Source organism: Heloderma suspectum, chromosome 6, assembly GCF_057233095.1.
Source record: "Heloderma suspectum isolate Gila_16-S chromosome 6, 16-S_ref, whole genome shotgun sequence".
Classification (NCBI taxonomy): Eukaryota; Metazoa; Chordata; class Lepidosauria; order Squamata; family Helodermatidae; genus Heloderma; species Heloderma suspectum.
In genome coordinates this window covers 104,824,566-104,841,299 of record NC_139463.1, presented here as the reverse complement: position 1 = coordinate 104,841,299, position 16,734 = coordinate 104,824,566, and the positions used below count along the sequence as shown (strand labels likewise).

At 46.6% G+C, this 16,734-nt stretch overlaps 1 protein-coding gene across 2 annotated transcripts in view; it reads left to right on the top strand.

Moving 5' to 3' along the window:
- LOC146342255 (interferon-induced very large GTPase 1-like) overlaps positions 1-12,187 on the top strand; it is a 51,358-nt gene extending 39,171 nt beyond the window's left edge. For both annotated transcript variants that reach the window (XM_084805997.1, XM_084805999.1), the window contains exons 7-8: positions 1,341-1,412; positions 5,130-12,187. In XM_084805997.1, coding sequence (XP_084662123.1) covers positions 1,341-1,412; positions 5,130-9,841 — 4,784 coding nt within the window. In that variant the 3' untranslated portion in view covers positions 9,842-12,187. The remainder of the gene's footprint in view (positions 1-1,340; positions 1,413-5,129) is intronic.
- The last annotated feature ends 4,547 nt before the right edge of the window (positions 12,188-16,734 follow it).

Below are 16,734 nucleotides of genomic sequence, written 5' to 3'. Positions count from 1 at the left end.
AGATGCACTAGAAGGACTTTCTGAAAATGCACCTTTTCCAGAGGGAAGCTGGGTTGTTGCTGTGAATTAGTGACAGCATCATCTGTCATGAACAACCCTGATGTCCTCTCTCTCTACACTAAATCAGACATGTAGATTGGGCCCAGACCATTACAGTAAAAGGAAGACTGCACATCTTGTGACCATGCTCCAGTTTCTGTGTCTGCTCCTTTCTTCTAAACTGTTTAAGAAGCTCAAATTTGATGGGAGGGGTTGTGGAGGAGAAGAAGAGAGATTGGCAGCTCTGGAAGCCTGAGCCACAAAGGGACATCCCAAATCCTGCCTCCTGGTACTTCTTCCTTATAAAATGTGAATAGCAATGGTGAGATCCTTGCATCCCCCCAGCATCCTGCTAATTCTACTCCTGCTAAAAAAAAATGGCAGGAGATCTCTTGGGCTAATATCTTCTAATAGTTGCTCATTTTTGTTCTGTTTCAAGTGGATCAGTTTTTCTTATCCCAGCCAGCACCCAGGCATCTCTGGGATATATCCATAAAGGACTTCCAAGAAATATTTCTGACAGTTTTAAAACCTCTTCCTATTATCTAGTCCCTTTGAAAGCTGCTGGAATAAACATGCAAGTCCTTAAAAAAAGAATCTGCAATATAAGAGTAAAATTTCAGGAGTGCCTAAACTTCTGTGCTTTTCTACAGAGACCATGAGGGACCCGAGCTCAGTGGTGGTGCATATGCTTTGCATAAAAAAAGTTCCAAGTTCAAACCGAAGCCACCAGTTAAAGCAGGGGTGGGTGACCTTTTTCAGGGGTGGGGGGCGCATGTTCATGGGCTCCACGAGTAGGTGGGTTGACAGTGGAACAGATCAGGCCAGGTGGGGACACAAACACACACATGCCCCCCTGCCACCTTTCTTGCACAGGCACCCTTCAGATACAGACACATTCTCAAACACACACACACACACACACTTCCTTTCCCCACACACAGATAAAAACACACACTGATACACACACATCCATTCACACACAACACACACCAACCTCCCCCAGCAATCAGCATCAGTGGGGCTGGAGGTTAAAGCCTTGGCTGCATCAGCATTTTGGCTGCATCAGGATGACCGGGGATGGGAGTGTGCAGGCTCCCCGGGCAGCATCCGAGAGCAGCATGTGGCCCACATGTGGCCCACCTGGGAGTTAAAGGATCAAGTAGCGGGTGAAATGCCTTTGCATGACACCCTAGAGAGCCACTGCCAGACAGGCTCAGCAATATTGGGCAAGATGGATGAATAGTATGGCCTGGTGTGAGGCAGCTTCTTAGCTGTTAAACGGGGGCCTCTCTTTCTAGGTTTTTCAGGTCAGGAGCAAGACGATGAAACTCAGCAAGAACCAAAGCAAGAAACAAGACACCCTGCAAAAGGTATATCTTCGTTACCCATCTAAAGCTTCCCTTAACGTTGTTTCCCATCACTTCTACAAATTGCTCAGAGCGGCATCCCCAAATAATCTCTCATCCAGGTATTTGCTAGGACCTGTGTAGCTTCTTTTAGGAACAACATCATTTTCCTTCAACTCATCAGCTTTGGTTTGTGTGTTTGTTCAGTTCAGTTTAATTACCTAGAGAATGAGTCATTTCACATTTGAGTGATGTCGTTAAAGTATGCTAACCAACCAAGAGAGCACAATGTAAAAGAAGCATTGACCAGGTCTGCATGACAAACCAACCCATGATGGCTTGTGGTGGGAAACAGCCCACAGTGGGTTAGCCTGTCATCCGAACCCAGATGGCTTCCATCAGGGTGGGTTGTTTTTCAGAAAGAACCCACCTTGATAACCCATGGGCTGTTTTGGGGGTTGTTTTACCTACAGTGGGTTGGTGTGTCATCTGACCCTGGAGATGCCAACCCATCATGGGTAAAGATCATCGGCAGCAAGCTGCTTCGCAGGAGTGGCAGAAACCCCTGCTGCTCTTCCTGAGCGTGGCTGGAATCGCTTTTCATGGTTATGGCCAAGCCAGTGCCCCTGTCACCTCGCCAGCAGCAGCCCCTCCAAAGTGCCCATGATGCCACGTCTGCTGCCCCCATCCCCACCTGACCGTGATCCCTGTGGTCAGAGCCCTTAAAAAAAATTGAGCAAAAATGGGGATGAGAATTTTTTTCACATTTCCCCAGCCCTGTTTAATGTGCACAAATGGGCCTTTTACTTTTCGATTTACTTTAATTTAGGTTGTTTGCAGTTGCGCACATTCGCAATGGCAGGTATTCCAAAATATCAGGGCTTGCCTTGGCTGTTCCCTTGTCTAACAAACGCACAAGGGAATGTTCAAAGAAACATTGTTGCCAGACTGTTTTGACAGCCTTCCACAGTTGAGAGGTGGGGAAAAGGGGCCCAGATCACCCTGCTAGCAAGGTTGTCCCCAGGGTTCAATGCATTGCCCTGATCCTTGGAGGTGCCCTGATAGGAATCCCCACTTGCCCAAGTCCCCTGCACCTGTTTTTAAGGGTGCCCGAGGTGCCATCCCCTCTTCCCATCCAGGTGGCTGTAACTGCTTCTATTTTGACAGCTGTCAAAGCAGAAGCAGTTACTGTCTTTGGGGTAGAGAAATGAGGTGATGCACACTTTTTAATATGAACATGGGGTGCTGAGGACTCAGGGAGGGGTGCACTAGAAGGAGGGTGTCCCCAAACGTCAAGGGGAGCACTTTAAATCACAGGAGTAGCTTGGTAAAGTTGGTTTAAATCCTTTAAACCCTGGGGAAAGTGCTCAAGATCCCCAGGATTTAAACCCACCTAAGCGAGTGATCCCCAGCTTTTAAAGTGTCTCCCCTATCCTTGGCAGTGCCCCCTTCTAATCCACCCCACCTGAACTCAGCATGAGCCCATTTTCAGAGAAAAGCGTATCCCACCCCTTTTCCACCTTTTTTTTTTAATTAGCTGGGGGGGATTTTGACAGCTGTCAGAGGAGCCGAGCCATCAGACTCAAGCTCGACTGGCGGAAGGCGGGGGTGAATGGGGGAACAACTGGATCTGCTTTGAAAAGGCTCTCTATGACAAAGGGAGACTTTTCCTAGCAGATCCGGTCGTTCCCCCCATTCCCCCCCCCCTGGCCTTTCCCCTAGCCAAGCTTGAGTTTGAGTTTAATTCTGACAGCTGTCAAAAGGGAGGGCCCTTGGGCAGCCTTAAAAACGGGTGCAGGGGACTTGGGTAATTGGGGATTCCTAGCAGGGCACTCCCAAAGCTCAGGGCAATGCATTGAACCCTGGGGACACCCTTGCTAGAGGGGTGACTTACAACCGATTTCCGCACCTGTTAACTGTGCAAGGCTGGCACGGGGAAAGGGGCGCCAAAAAAAGAGGGCTCTTACCGTGATAGAAGTGGGGATGGGGGTCTTGATGACACACAAGACAGGTTCTGGCACCAAGTCCCCTGGGATGCCACACAGAGCTGGCTAGAGGACTGAAGGGGAAGTGGGGGAGACAAGCTACCCACTATGGGTGGTACGCCTGATCATCTGTCAAGCGCACCAACCTCACACTGGGGGTTGTTTGCAAAACAACCCCCAGTACATAGATTCTCTCCCGCCATGGGTTAGCATGTTGTGCGAACACACCCACTGCATAAACTGATTTAGTAGAAAACTATTATTCCATTAAAACAGGTCACTTTAAATATGTCATCTTGAGAATGCCAATATGATTGACTCAATATGATTGAGAATCATTCAATATGATTGAATTGGGGGAGCAAAATAATTTATGCAAAAACCAAGCTTAAGTTTTCAGAAATATTCTTAATTTTTGTTCTTTATTATGATTGCTAACACGGATATCTGTGTTTGTGGAATATGACATTTGTGGCAGAGGATACACAGCTTTGGCTACTAAATTTATCTTTATTTATTTACACCGCCCAATAGCCGAAGCTGTCTGGGTGGTTAAAACTATTCAAACCATAAAATACAAGACAATAAAATACAGATGGTAAAATACAATATAAACATTTACAAATTTAAAACTAAAATAGAAAAACAAAAATAACCAAACAGAAGCTTGTAGCTGCGCCAAACTTTAAAATACAGTACCAGATATAAAACAATCTGAAAAACTGAAATGCCTGGGAGAATAGAAAGACTTCACCTGATGCTGAAACAAGCACAATGTGGGTGCCAGGGAAATCTGTCCAGAAGCTCATTCCACAACTGGGGTACCACAATGGAGAAGGCCCTGTTCTTAGTCGCCACCCACCCCTTAGGTCATACTGGGCCTAAGCCAGTGTTAGCGCCTTGTTAGGCAGGCCAGCTCTACTTGCTGACTGTCATTATTCTAGTGTACTTAGTACTCCAAGTGCATGCTGATTAGGGGTGTACGAACTCCACTCACCATTCCAGTTCAGGGTGTTCGCGGTGTGGGTAGGCAATCTGTCCCTTCCCCCAGAATCCTCCTCGGACGGCTTCACTCCGCGGTGACTCCATGGAGCCGCCAGCCAGGCCCATCCACAGCCAGAACGTCTGTCCGCTGCAAATGGCATCCGGTGTAGTGGACGCCATTTGCATCCCTGCTGTAGTCGTGATAGGCTATGTAAATATTTACATAGCCTATCATGAAAAGAGTAGCGCGCAAATGGTGTAGCGGACACCATTTGCGTCCCTGCTCTTTGCCGTGATAGGCTATGTAAATATTTACGTAGCTTATCACGGCTAAAGCAGGGATGCAAATGGCTTCCGCTACGCCAGATACCATTTGTGGCCACATACTAGGGCAGTGGACGGCAGCGGATGTACAGGACCAGCTGGTTGGAGGTAGGGTCTGTCCGGGGAAATTTCGCAGGGTGGGGTAGGGGAGTAGTCCGTTCCGCCACGGACTCTGGGGGGCTGGATTCTAAAGAATCCAGCCTCATTGGAGTCCATGGCAGAATTCTCCACCATCCCTAAGTGCTGATGCTCCAGTGTGCTGCATCATATTTCGTAGGCATGCAACTCTACGTACACAGCAGAGAAAGATGCAGGAGTATGTTGGTGGCAGAGGGTGAGAGAAGATGCAGAGGTGTTGCAATCTAGTTGGATAGGCTCAGAAGGTGTACAGCTTCTACTGATGTCAATAATAATAATAATAATAATAATAATTTAAATCTTTCTACAGAGAGAAGTGAAGCACTTAAAGACATTTTCTCAAAATTAAAACTGTTCAAGGAAAACAGGAAATTCTCCCTGCAAGACGTCCTTGAAATCAGCTCAGAAAGTCAAAACAAATGGATTCCTCATACATGCGAAGACTTGCCGTGGCATTTTCTGACAAAGGTCCTGGCTCTGAATGTGACTGCCAGGAGCACAAGCCTTGAGCAGGATGCACCTGATGATGAAGGGTTGAGAGGAAAGGAGGACGAAAAGGGGATTGCTGATGCTATTTTCTTCACTTCTGAGAGGCCTCTGAAAGTGTCTGTGAACCCCCTTGATGTCCTTTGTGCTGTTCTGCTTTCCTCAGACAGTTTCCTCCAACAGGAGATCCTCTCCAAAATGTCCCTGTGCCAGTTTGCCCTGCCTTTGCTTCTGCCTCCCTTAGAGACCTCCAAGTGCACCCTGATGCTCTGGGCCATGCGGGACATTGTGAAAAAATGGAGTCCCCATTCAATGGCTGAAAGCAAGGGCTTTAGGGAGGAGAGCCTGGTACTTGTATCTATGCCAACCATCTCCTTTGTGGGGATGGGGTCCTCGACCTTTTCCAAATCCAAACTCCTCAATGAGTTTCTCAGTTCCTCCCAGCAGCACCATGATTTCTTCATACACCGAGACATGGAGTGTGGAAACCTCCCTCTAGAAATTGCTGATGGGCTGGTAGAGGTTGCCTGGTATTTCCCAGGACGGCAGAAGAGCTCAGATCTCTTCCCAGATCCGGTTGCAGTTGCAAATCTCCGTGGAGACATTGAATCACACTGGGTACAGTTTAGCTTTTTAACCGAGGTCTCTTCGGCCATATTTATATTTGCTGAACACATCGGTGAGACAGAATATGCCTTGTTGTCATCACTGAAGGAAACATCAACTCAGTACTACTTCATCCTGGAATGTCAAGGTAGAAAATCCAATGACACGTTGGCTTTCTTAAAAAAATTGGCTCCAGTGCTTAAACTCAACAATTCACACATACTACCGAAAGCTGCCACAACAAATAAAGCAGAGTTTGTGGGAAAGCTACGATCTACTGTTGGAAGAATAATAAACTCTTCTCCCAAGAGTATGAGTATAGGAAAGATGGCTGATGTGGCGCGTGAGCTTTCTATCCAGGTGGATGAGGACTGCCAAGAATGTCAGGATGCTCTCAGATGGGCAGAACAAATCACACAAGAAATAAAAGATGTAGTGAGTTACAAGAAAGAAACACTGAAGCTCCAAGGTGATCTCTGGAAAGACCTGGCAAAAGTGGAAAAAGAACTGTGCAGAATGGAAAGACAAGGGAACACGCCTTCAGAAAAATACAGATCTGAACTGAAAGGCAAATTCTTGAAGCTGCGCAAACAGCAGAATGAGTGTGATCTTACCATTGGTGTGACTAATTTCATTGCTGGCGTAAAACACTTGAATTCCGCAGAGAAGCACTACTTCTTAAAATGGATGAAGTACAACCTGGATCATATTTCGAGAAAGAATCTTGCTAAGTTACGGGCAGAGTACAAAGAGAAATGCAAGACTTTAGGGGACAATGGTGAGATTCTCAGCAAAATAGATAAAGAGATATCTTGCTCTTCTCTGGGAGTTGAGCATTTCATACGTGAGTTGGGGCAATTTTATGAGGCGGAATATTTGATGGTTAAAGAAGGCAGAATAGCAAAACACAAAAGGCAATTCCTCCATTTTCCAAGCATTGCAGCTGATCTGATGCTAGAAGGGTTTCCTCTAGAACTGATTGATGGGGATGCTTCTAACATCCCCCTGCAGTGGATCACTGATGTTCTGACCAATCTCAACAGCAAACTAGGAGGTCAATCCAAAATGATGGTGATAACTGTGCTAGGGGTGCAGAGCACTGGGAAGTCCACCCTTCTCAACACCATGTTTGGGCTGCAGTTTGCTGTCAGCAGTGGCCGATGTACACGAGGTGCCTTCATGACACTTCTTAAAGTCAGAGAAAACTTGACTAAGGAGCTTGGCTGTGATTTTGTCCTGGTGATAGACACAGAAGGCTTGAAAGCCCCCGAACTGACGAAACTGGAAGACAGCTATCAACACGACAATGAGTTGGCCACTCTAGTGATTGGGCTGAGTGACATCACAATAGTGAACATGTCCATGGAGAATGCCACTGAAATGAAGGACATCCTGCAAATCGTGACCCATGCTTTCCTCAGGATGGAGAGGATTGGGCAGAAACCCAACTGCCAGTTTGTTCATCAGAATGTCAGTGACGTGTCTGCACATGATCAAAATATGAGGGACAGGAAACATCTTTTGGAACAATTTAATGTAATGACCCGGGCTGCAGCAAAAATGGAAAAACTGGACAGAGATATCAAGTTTTCAGACATCATGGACTATGACCCAGAAATGCACAATTGGTACATCCCAGGTCTCTGGCAAGGAGTCCCACCCATGGCTCCAGTCAACAGGGGGTACAGTGAAAAGGTCTTTGAGTTAAAGAAGTACCTCTTTGAATTCATAAGGGACCATTCAATTGTGAGGGCTCCCAAGGACATCCCTGAGTTCACTGAGTGGGTGAAGAGTCTGTGGAATGCCGTAAAACATGAGAACTTCATCTTCAGCTTTCGGAACAGCCTCACAGCAGAAGCCTATAATCACCTTTCCATGAAATATTCTGAATGGGATTGGGGTTTCCGCCGAGAGATGCATGTCTGGGTATCTGAGCAGGAAGCTGCAATACAAAATGTTTCTCCTGAGGGACTTGATCTATGCAGCTTGCAAAATGAGCTTCAACAAAAACTATTGGTTGGAGAAGAAACAGTATTGCAGAGTTTGAAGCACTACTTTGAAAGTGGAGCAGCAAATCTGCATCTGGTAGAAAGGTACAGAGAAGATTTTGTCAGGAGTGCGAACAGCCTTAAGAAAGAACTTGAACATTATTCTTCTACCAAATGTAAGGAAGCCATTCATATTAAAAAGGGTTGGCACAAGATTGATACTCTCCAGGCGGAATATTTGAAAATAATTGAAAGAAAGGTTGATGGGCTTCTTGAAGAATGTAAGAAGAAAGAGTGCAGATTAAGAGATGAAGAATTGAAAAGAGAATTTGAAAGGATGTGGAGAGAAACGTTGTCAGAAATATCACTCCGTCGCTTAGAGAAACGTGAAATAGATGGAGAGGTGCAGTCGTACCTGAGAAAGGACTTGAGCCGTCGAGGAAGACCAGTCATCACAGAAGTAGGAGAAAGAAAAGATCCCAAAAGCTACAGGATAAACACCTTCCACATGAAAGATAAGTATATACACCCATCTGTATGGCAACGTCTGACAGAAAGATTCTCTAAAAAGGAATATATGTATAAAGCAGAAGAACTTGTTACATCCTTAATGGACAAATGCATGTTTTACATTCGCCAAAAAGTCAATTCCAAAGGAGATTATGATGAAACCTATTGTGGGGAACTTTTGCATATGATCAACGAGACACTTCAAGAAGCTGAAAGCCTTCATACAACAGCATGTTTTGAAGTGGAACTAAAGCTTCACATTTTGGGGGAAGCAGCTCACATGTTTCTTCAGATGCATGAAGAATTCATTAAGGAAAACGATCCCCATGTTCGCCTGGAGAAACTGAAACCTCAGTTTTTCTCCACATTCAGAGATCTTTATCAGGAAAAAGATGCCCAGCAAAACAGGGCTAAGGATTTCTGTGATCAGTGTCTCCATCCTGCCCTAGTAGATTATATTTACAAGAGACTTGGGATAGAAATAGTGGACGACATTCTCAACAGTGCCCAGTCCAGGACATATGTGAGTCGGAGCTTCTTCCAGTTTACCATCCAGAAGGAGTTGTTGGAAGACTGGAATTTTGATAATTATGTAAAATACATGACAACCTATGAAGGGTTTGTGAAGAGCTGGATCAGGAGACAAATATGTGATCGCTATACAAAAAGTGGGGATCTGAAGAATGTGGAGAAAGACATTATCTCTGCTGTGCTAAAGAAAATTAGAGAAACACTGCAAAACTTGAAGCATAAAGATGTTGAAACGATATCTGAACATTTGGACAATTTTTGCAGAGAAATGCAGAAAGAGCTGGTAATTTCTAAGGACAGTTTATTGGGGATACGGTTTAAGAATGCATCCAATCCTAGCCAGTTTTCTACTTTCGTTGAGAACTTCCTTCCACATTTGCATAAGCAAATACTATCTGAGTTTGATGCTCTGGATTTTGAATACAAACTTTCCCGTCTGTCCGTGAAGCCCCAGGATGAGATCTTCAAGCGGGTGTTTGGCTGTGGGAAGCAGTGTCCCTTCTGCAAAGTCCCCTGTGAAGCTGGAGGGAGCGACCATCAGGAGCATTTTGCAGCAGTCCATCGGCCTCAAGGACTGGGAAGAGTCAGATGGGAAGAAACACAAGTGCTTCGTTGTTCTATTTGCTCATCTGATGTGGCTTCCAGCCTGCATTTCAAAAACGATGACACCAAACAGGAATGGCATCCGTACAAGGATTACCGTGCCTGCTACCCTGACTGGAGCATCCAACCTGATCCCAGTATCAATGCTTCTAATTATTGGAAGTTTGTTTTTAAAGAGTTCAATCATGATTTTGCCAGACAGTATAATGCTAAGCCAGCAGATCTGCCAGAAGACTGGGAAAATATAACTAAAGAAAAGGCACTAGAGTCCTTGAAGGAAACTTATAATATGGAGTAAGTCTGTGTGCCTTGAACAGGGACAGTAAATGATGGAGGTTTCAAACACAGCTTGGCATTCATGAAAAACATGCAATCTTCTTAGATGTATATGACTACTGTATGAAAATTCCAGGTGTTATCCATGTTTACTTAACAGGATATGGTTCCATGTTAGGGCCAAGTTGTAGTATATTGAGGTACAAAAAGCAATGAAGACTTTATAAACTGAAAATGATTTATATTACATTAGTGGTATCATCATCAATTACAATGTTCACTCCCAATTCTCTGGAACTATTTAACCATCTGGCAAATGTGCTCTGAGAAAAAAGTGAATGGGGAAACAATGAAGACCATCCACATTGCTGCCTTGGTAAGGTACCTGCTGTCAGGATTCCTTTTGCCCCCACTAACTTCAGATGCTGAAACAAACACAGACAACAAGCTTCAGTCTACACTTTATTCCATACTTCACAGAGCCATACAGATGCAAATTCTCAGTGACTCTCAGTCTACAAGGAAATACCTTCCGGGGGTTCAGAAGGTAGTTATGAAAGTTGCCCGCCATTTGAAGAGGAAGGCAGTCTCAGTAACCTAACTTAAGGGGTGGGGGGAGGTCTCTCTCTCTCGTGAGGCTTCTAAGCTCAGCTTTTCACGCAAGGCCAATCAGGTAGACCGTCTAAGTTCCACCCTGGCCTCCTATCTCTTTGCTCTGCGTCTGCGCCTGGCATCTATTAAATCAGACTCCCCAAACCCCACCTCCCCCTGTTTGCCATCTCTCATGGGGGGTGTGTGAAGAGGGACCCTCATCCTCCGCTAGCTGGACCTTTGTAACCTGAGGAGCCTGCCTAGTCATGTCTGGACTAGCCTGGGAAAATACCTCCCCCATGTCTGGCGGTTCTTCTTCAGAATCTGAACTACTATCCCACTGCCTGCACTCAGAAACACCCCTGACACCTGCGGGACTTGGGTGCTTGAAGGGGGGAGGGGACATGGACCTTCCTTCTCCAAGGTAAAAATTAAATATTTCACAATGTATATACCCCTTTCTTGGATAACTCAGGGGAAAAATCTCTTGAAATCGATTCCTTTGAAGGGCCCCTAATCATTGAAAAATGTTCATTTACATACAGGTCCATTTGCTCCCTCTCAGTCCCTGTCTGGATGTTTCAAATTTTGCTGTGCCTTCAAGCAGCTGAGGTCAAAACCATTTATAGTAACATTTTCAGACACTGAGCAGTATATCCCCTTCCCCATCCTCTTCAACTGAATGTGAACCCCTTCTTCTTTTCCTTCTCTCTCTCTCTCTCTCTCTCTCTCTCTCTCTGTTCTAAAGATCTTCCTTATTTTTGTGAACCACCCAGAGAGTTTCGGCTATTGGGAGGTATAGAAATGAATGAATGAATGAATGAATAAATTCCTTCTCTCCCTGCATCATATTGCAAGCTGCTGCTTAAAGTTTGGATTTCAAAAGCAGCTTGTGAAAGGTGCACTCAGAATAGGGTTCTTTGCACTGTAGCCCCTTTTTTTTCTCTCCCTCAATGTTTATCATTATCTCATTTATAAAGAAAGAATGACTGACGACCTAAGTGGTGTAGTGTTGAGTGTTGGGGCTTCTCTACACGAGGCTTTTATCTTGCAATTGAGATTGGTTACTCACAGACGTTTGTGGGTCCTTTACATGATGTCATCAACCTCCAAGGTCTCTTCTGTGCTTTGTGACCATTTCTACAGCTTCATTTGTAACAGGGATAATGAGCTATTTAAAAATGGTGATTTGAATCTCATCTCATCTCAATGTGTGATTATAGAGTTATGCTATACCAGTAGCTATACCACAGCATCATCTAGTGGCTGGTAATGAAATATAGAACCTGGCAGCAGATAAAGGAAATCTCAGGGAAAAAAGGGGAAAGTGCTTTTAAAGGGCCAATCTTAATCCTGAAAGGATCTGGAAGCGGAAGCCCCAGTAAAGTTGTGGGATAAAAAGCCTAGTGTAGAGACGCCCTTGGACTGAGGAGACCTGGGTTCAAAGCCTACTGAGGCCATGAAAGCCTTGGCCTATTCACTTTCTCTTGGCCTAACCTACCTCACATGGTTGTTGCAAGGATAAAAGAGGTAGCCCCATCCTTGGAGAAAAGATGGGATGTAAATCAAAATAATAGTGGTGATACATTTTTGAGTAGATTTTTAAGTACTGAGGTATGTACCAAACCAATGAAAGAATTGCATTTGTACAGTTTGGCCTTTAGGAATAGTAGGAATGTGCATTGCTATGATTTGTGTATGTTTTTCTGTCTCATCTGCTGTCCCAGTTTCTCTGAAGCATTTCTGAAGATAATAAAAAAATGGTCCGAAGACACCTCAGATTATGAGCTTGCATTGTTTACTGTCTTCTGCAGCCTTCCCCCAACCTGGTGCCTTCCGGATGTGTTGGACTGGAACCCCCATAATTCCCAGGCAGCATGTCTATTGGCCATGCTGGCTGGGAATTATGGGAGTTTATTTATTTCTTGATTACATTTCTATACCACCCAATAGCCGAAGCTCTCTGGGGGTTTCAGTCCAGTGCATCAGGCGGGCACCAGGTTGGGGAAGGGTGGTCTAACGCATTGGCTTATGATGAAATAATGTTGGTAAATAGGGTAAATCAATTTATTTAAGATATGCATAGGCTGTCTCATCCGAGGAGGTGGCTCATAGATTAAAACAGAGGCAGTATCTAACAGAAAATTAAAGAGACCTTTAAAAACACAGTAACACACATCCAACGAACCATTCAGTCACTGAGACCTCAGCTCCCAAATGACCTTCTAAGACAGCAGTGAGCAACTTGTGGCGCTCCGGATGACGTTGGACTGCCACTCCCATCAGCCCTAGCCAGCGTAGCTAAGGGAGAGGGATGATGGGAATCGCAGCCTAGCACCGTCTGGCGAGCCACAAGTAGCCCACCCTGTTCTGAGAACATCAGAAGGACCACGCTAGCCCCGCATTCCGTTCCTACTCAGGCCTATGGGAAGCCCACAGGCAGGACATGAGTGCAGGAGCAGCACCCCCCTGCTCATGTTCCCCAGCAAGCACTACTTAGAAGCATTCTGCCTCTGCTCCTGGAGGTAATATTCCGCCATCAGGCCTAGCAGCCTTGGGGTCCCCCCTGTTTCCATCCCTCCACTGCGAGAACTGTCTGTTCCTACTCTCTGCTCTCGCTTCTTTAGCCAGTTACTGATCCATAAGAGGCACTCCCCTCTTATCCCATGACTGCTAAGTTTGCTTAAAGAGTCTTGGACGAGGGACATTGCCAAAGCTGCGTGACGAAGGCTTGTTCAAAGCCTTTGGAAAGTCCAAGTAAACAATGCCTACTGGATCACCCCTATCCACATGCCCACCCAGAATTCTCCCTCTGAAGTCCTAGTAACTCACCTGAGGTAGGGCAGGGGAAGGCAACAGGCTCCTCCAGGGCCCAGTGGAGCATCCTTTCCTCCTGGTAGTCCCGGCTCCATCCTTGGCTGGAAGGACACTCGGGCTCTTGCTGCTGCCACCACCTTGCCCTGGCCTGCCCCAGGTAATGTCCTGGGCCTAAAAGGGGAACCAGCGACACTCACAGAGTCATTGCTCACAAGACACTCACTTCTGCAAGAACACTGGTTGAACGTTTGAGACATCCCCAGGTCTAACCTTCCACAATGTAAAGTGCCAGGGGACTTGAACCTGGGGATGCAGGCAACAGGGCCCGAGTGCCTTGTTCCCTGTGCTTCCAGGGCAGTTTGCCAGCCAAAGGATTTACTGGTCAAACGGTATTTTCTGTGCTGTAGCACCACCCATAAAATGGCCAGAGAAACACTGCTGCTCATCAGTCCAGCTGGACCAGGTGCCCTGAGGCATCAAGAGGGACCTGGCTGGCTCTGTACAACTCTTATTCGAAGCTTGGCTCCGTAGTCTGAGCAACGTGTCCCCCTGAGCCACCCTTGCCTCTCCTTGATTCGGAACCTGACCACGCCCCAGCCCATCTTTGTCTCTTCTGCCCCTGCCTGCTCCACAACCTGACCTGCCTGTCAGACCACATTGTCTGCCTCTGGACCATTGAACCTCAGTCAGCTGGCCTCAGAGCCAGGCTCCCAGTTGCGCCCGTGGCTTGAAGAGAGGCACCTAAGGCAGAGCTAAACTGGTATTGGGGCCGTATATGGGAACAGATGGTCTTAAAGGGAGGGACGTCCCAGCCCATGAAGGTTACAACCACAGCCTTGACTTGAGCCCAGAGGCCATCAGGACCTGATGCAAAAGCTGCAGAATTGCTGGTGTGTTGCTCCTCTCTCTGTACATTCCCCAAAGAGGGGGCAGCAGCGTTTGCGCCAGCCAAATGTCTTACGTCCTCTTCAAGGGCAGACCCCCATACACCACACTGCATTCATCACTGAGAGGTTCCAAGGGTCCACAGGTCAAGGGTTCTGCACCCCTACAGGAGGGGGACAGAAATATGATACTTTGGGGTCTATAAACTCTTGTGGCTTCAAAGGGTATATGGGATGGGAATTCAAAGGGTGTATGGGATGTTGCTTGGACAACAGCCTCATGAGAGAAGAATTTCATTGCCCAGGTGTCATGGAAGGAACATTTTGGCATAAAGGAAACATAAGTTTCTACGCCATGGGAATAGATGCCTCTCAGATCCCTTCCCTTAAAAACTGTTTCCAGATACTTTTTAAAACCCACCTTCTCTCTACACCTCTGTGACTCACATGCTGCAAAACTCTTAAGTCTATTATAAGTGCAGAGTTCTGCAATCCTGAAACAAACACCCCCCACCCCCCCGTGGATAAATACACGATATCTTGTCCCAGTGACTCATCACAAAGAGGAAGTTGGGTAGGGCTGCCATGAACTTTTACTGTTTTCTCATGGGAGGCCTATTTCTACATTTGGGTATTTCAGTGATGGGAGTTTACTGGAAGTGTGCAGCTGTTTCAGGGTTCACTTCTGCCTTCACTTGCGGTACTACTGTGCCTCTCCTGTTGCTGATTCTGGGTGGGTTGGAGTGGGGTGGGGGTGAGAGAACTTCCCTTTGACCCACATTCTCTGGGATGGGGGCATTGGTGCATCCAGATTATTAGGACCAGATCAAATCATCTGGAAGTGTGAAGAACACTTTTCTTTATGTTTTCAGGTCACCCAAAATCTTTGTTACAATGTTGAGTATCTGGGAAAAAGAGGCTTCCTCCAGCTCTCTCCTTTCCCTACCCCTGCTGCCATGATTTGGCTGAAATAAGCCCTAATTAGAAAGATGTTTTCCCTGCACCTTATATCTATCAATGGCTTCATTTATGAGGCAGAACATTTTTCGTTTTAGAAATGTTGTTTATTAAAAATGCGTTTACTGGAACCCCAGTGATCTCATTATACGGATGTACACTTCTCACATGCCCAAAGTCTGCTTTCTTAATTTAACTTTTCCGAGTTCGAAGCGCTCCAGAAAAAATAGGAATAATAATGTATCTTAAAAAAATAATAATAATGAAGGTAAAACAACCACATTACTGCATCTATTTTCATTGTGTGACCATCATCACATCACTTTCTTAGTTTCAGATTACGCTCTGTTGCATCCCGGCTTCTCTCCTAGTTGGTTATTACACATTGTCCCACTTCAGTAGTCTTCATATTTCCTAAAACTCCTTCTTTGGTGCTTACAGACACTACAGTCCTGTCCCAGCATTTTGCATCCCAGGTTTTTGCCTCAAGGGAAAGAAGGTCCAGGGGCACCCAGGTTCAAATCCCCACTCTGCACATGCTGTCTGCGCATGCTGGGAAGAACTGCCAGGACTGGCACCTGCTCAGGGCCGGGAAATAGGACAGGCGAGTGGAAGCACTTGGAGATGTCGCAGGACAGGGCTGCCGCACGTTCGCGACTTTGCCTGTCACCGCTGGGCAACAGCAGCAGCTACCCCTACTTGAGGTGGGGTGGCTGGTGCTGGGCCATTCAAGGGGCCCCAAGAGATGGAGAGGCCCAGGTGCGCAAATGGGAGGGGAGGGAAATGGGAGAACCAGGGAGGGGGGATGGCAAGCCCAAACCTGGGTGCGGAGAGCCTGTGGTCAGCTGGAGAGAAGAGGGAGCTGAGGAAGGAGAGCAGGGCAGAAGAGAGTCGAGTCTCTCCTTCCCCTGCATCCCAGGAAGGAAGTGGCCAGGAGATGGGGACGGTCATCAGGGCTCTGCACGGCTCATGGCTCTGCACCAGCCAAAGAAATGCAAGAGGGAGGTAGCAGAAAAGGAGCTCGGCCACCGGGACCGTGAGGGAAAAGTTTCCTGAGGCCCAAACTCCCACCTCACACAGCTGCACCCAAGGCCAGGGAAAGGAGGGCCGAGCCGTGACTTGTGTATTTCCCGCGAGGGTCCCGTGGAAGAAAGGAGGACCTTAGTACAAGATGTGCTCAGCTCCACCGGTGTGTGGAGAAATGTGGGCCTTGGACTGCAGCAATGGAGTGCAGTTAAAAGAAAAGCGTTGCCAAAACGGTTTCATTCAAAATCACGAGCCTGTTTTAGAGAGCTAATCTTGAGCTTAATCTTGGCGGCCAGCTTTCTCTCAGCTTGTATGGGGCTCCCAGTGGTTTATCCCCCAAACCCTTCTTGCCTGTCGCCTTAATAGTACACTTCAAGGCCCAGGTCAAGCAGTCGGAGAGTGAAATGGGGTCACTCAAAGACAAGGCAGGGCTTCTGTATGATGCGGGGGGGACGGACTCCCCAGGGATGCAGAATAATTTTGTGGGTTTGGGGGGAGGGGTTGGACAGCAAAGTGTTAAGGGAGCCAGAATGACACCACATCACAATGGCATAGTTGCCAGGCACATTTTCTGTCAGGAATGGCCCAGGGGACCTAGGAGAAGATTTATCCTGATTCTTCCCCTCCAGCCAGAGGGAGG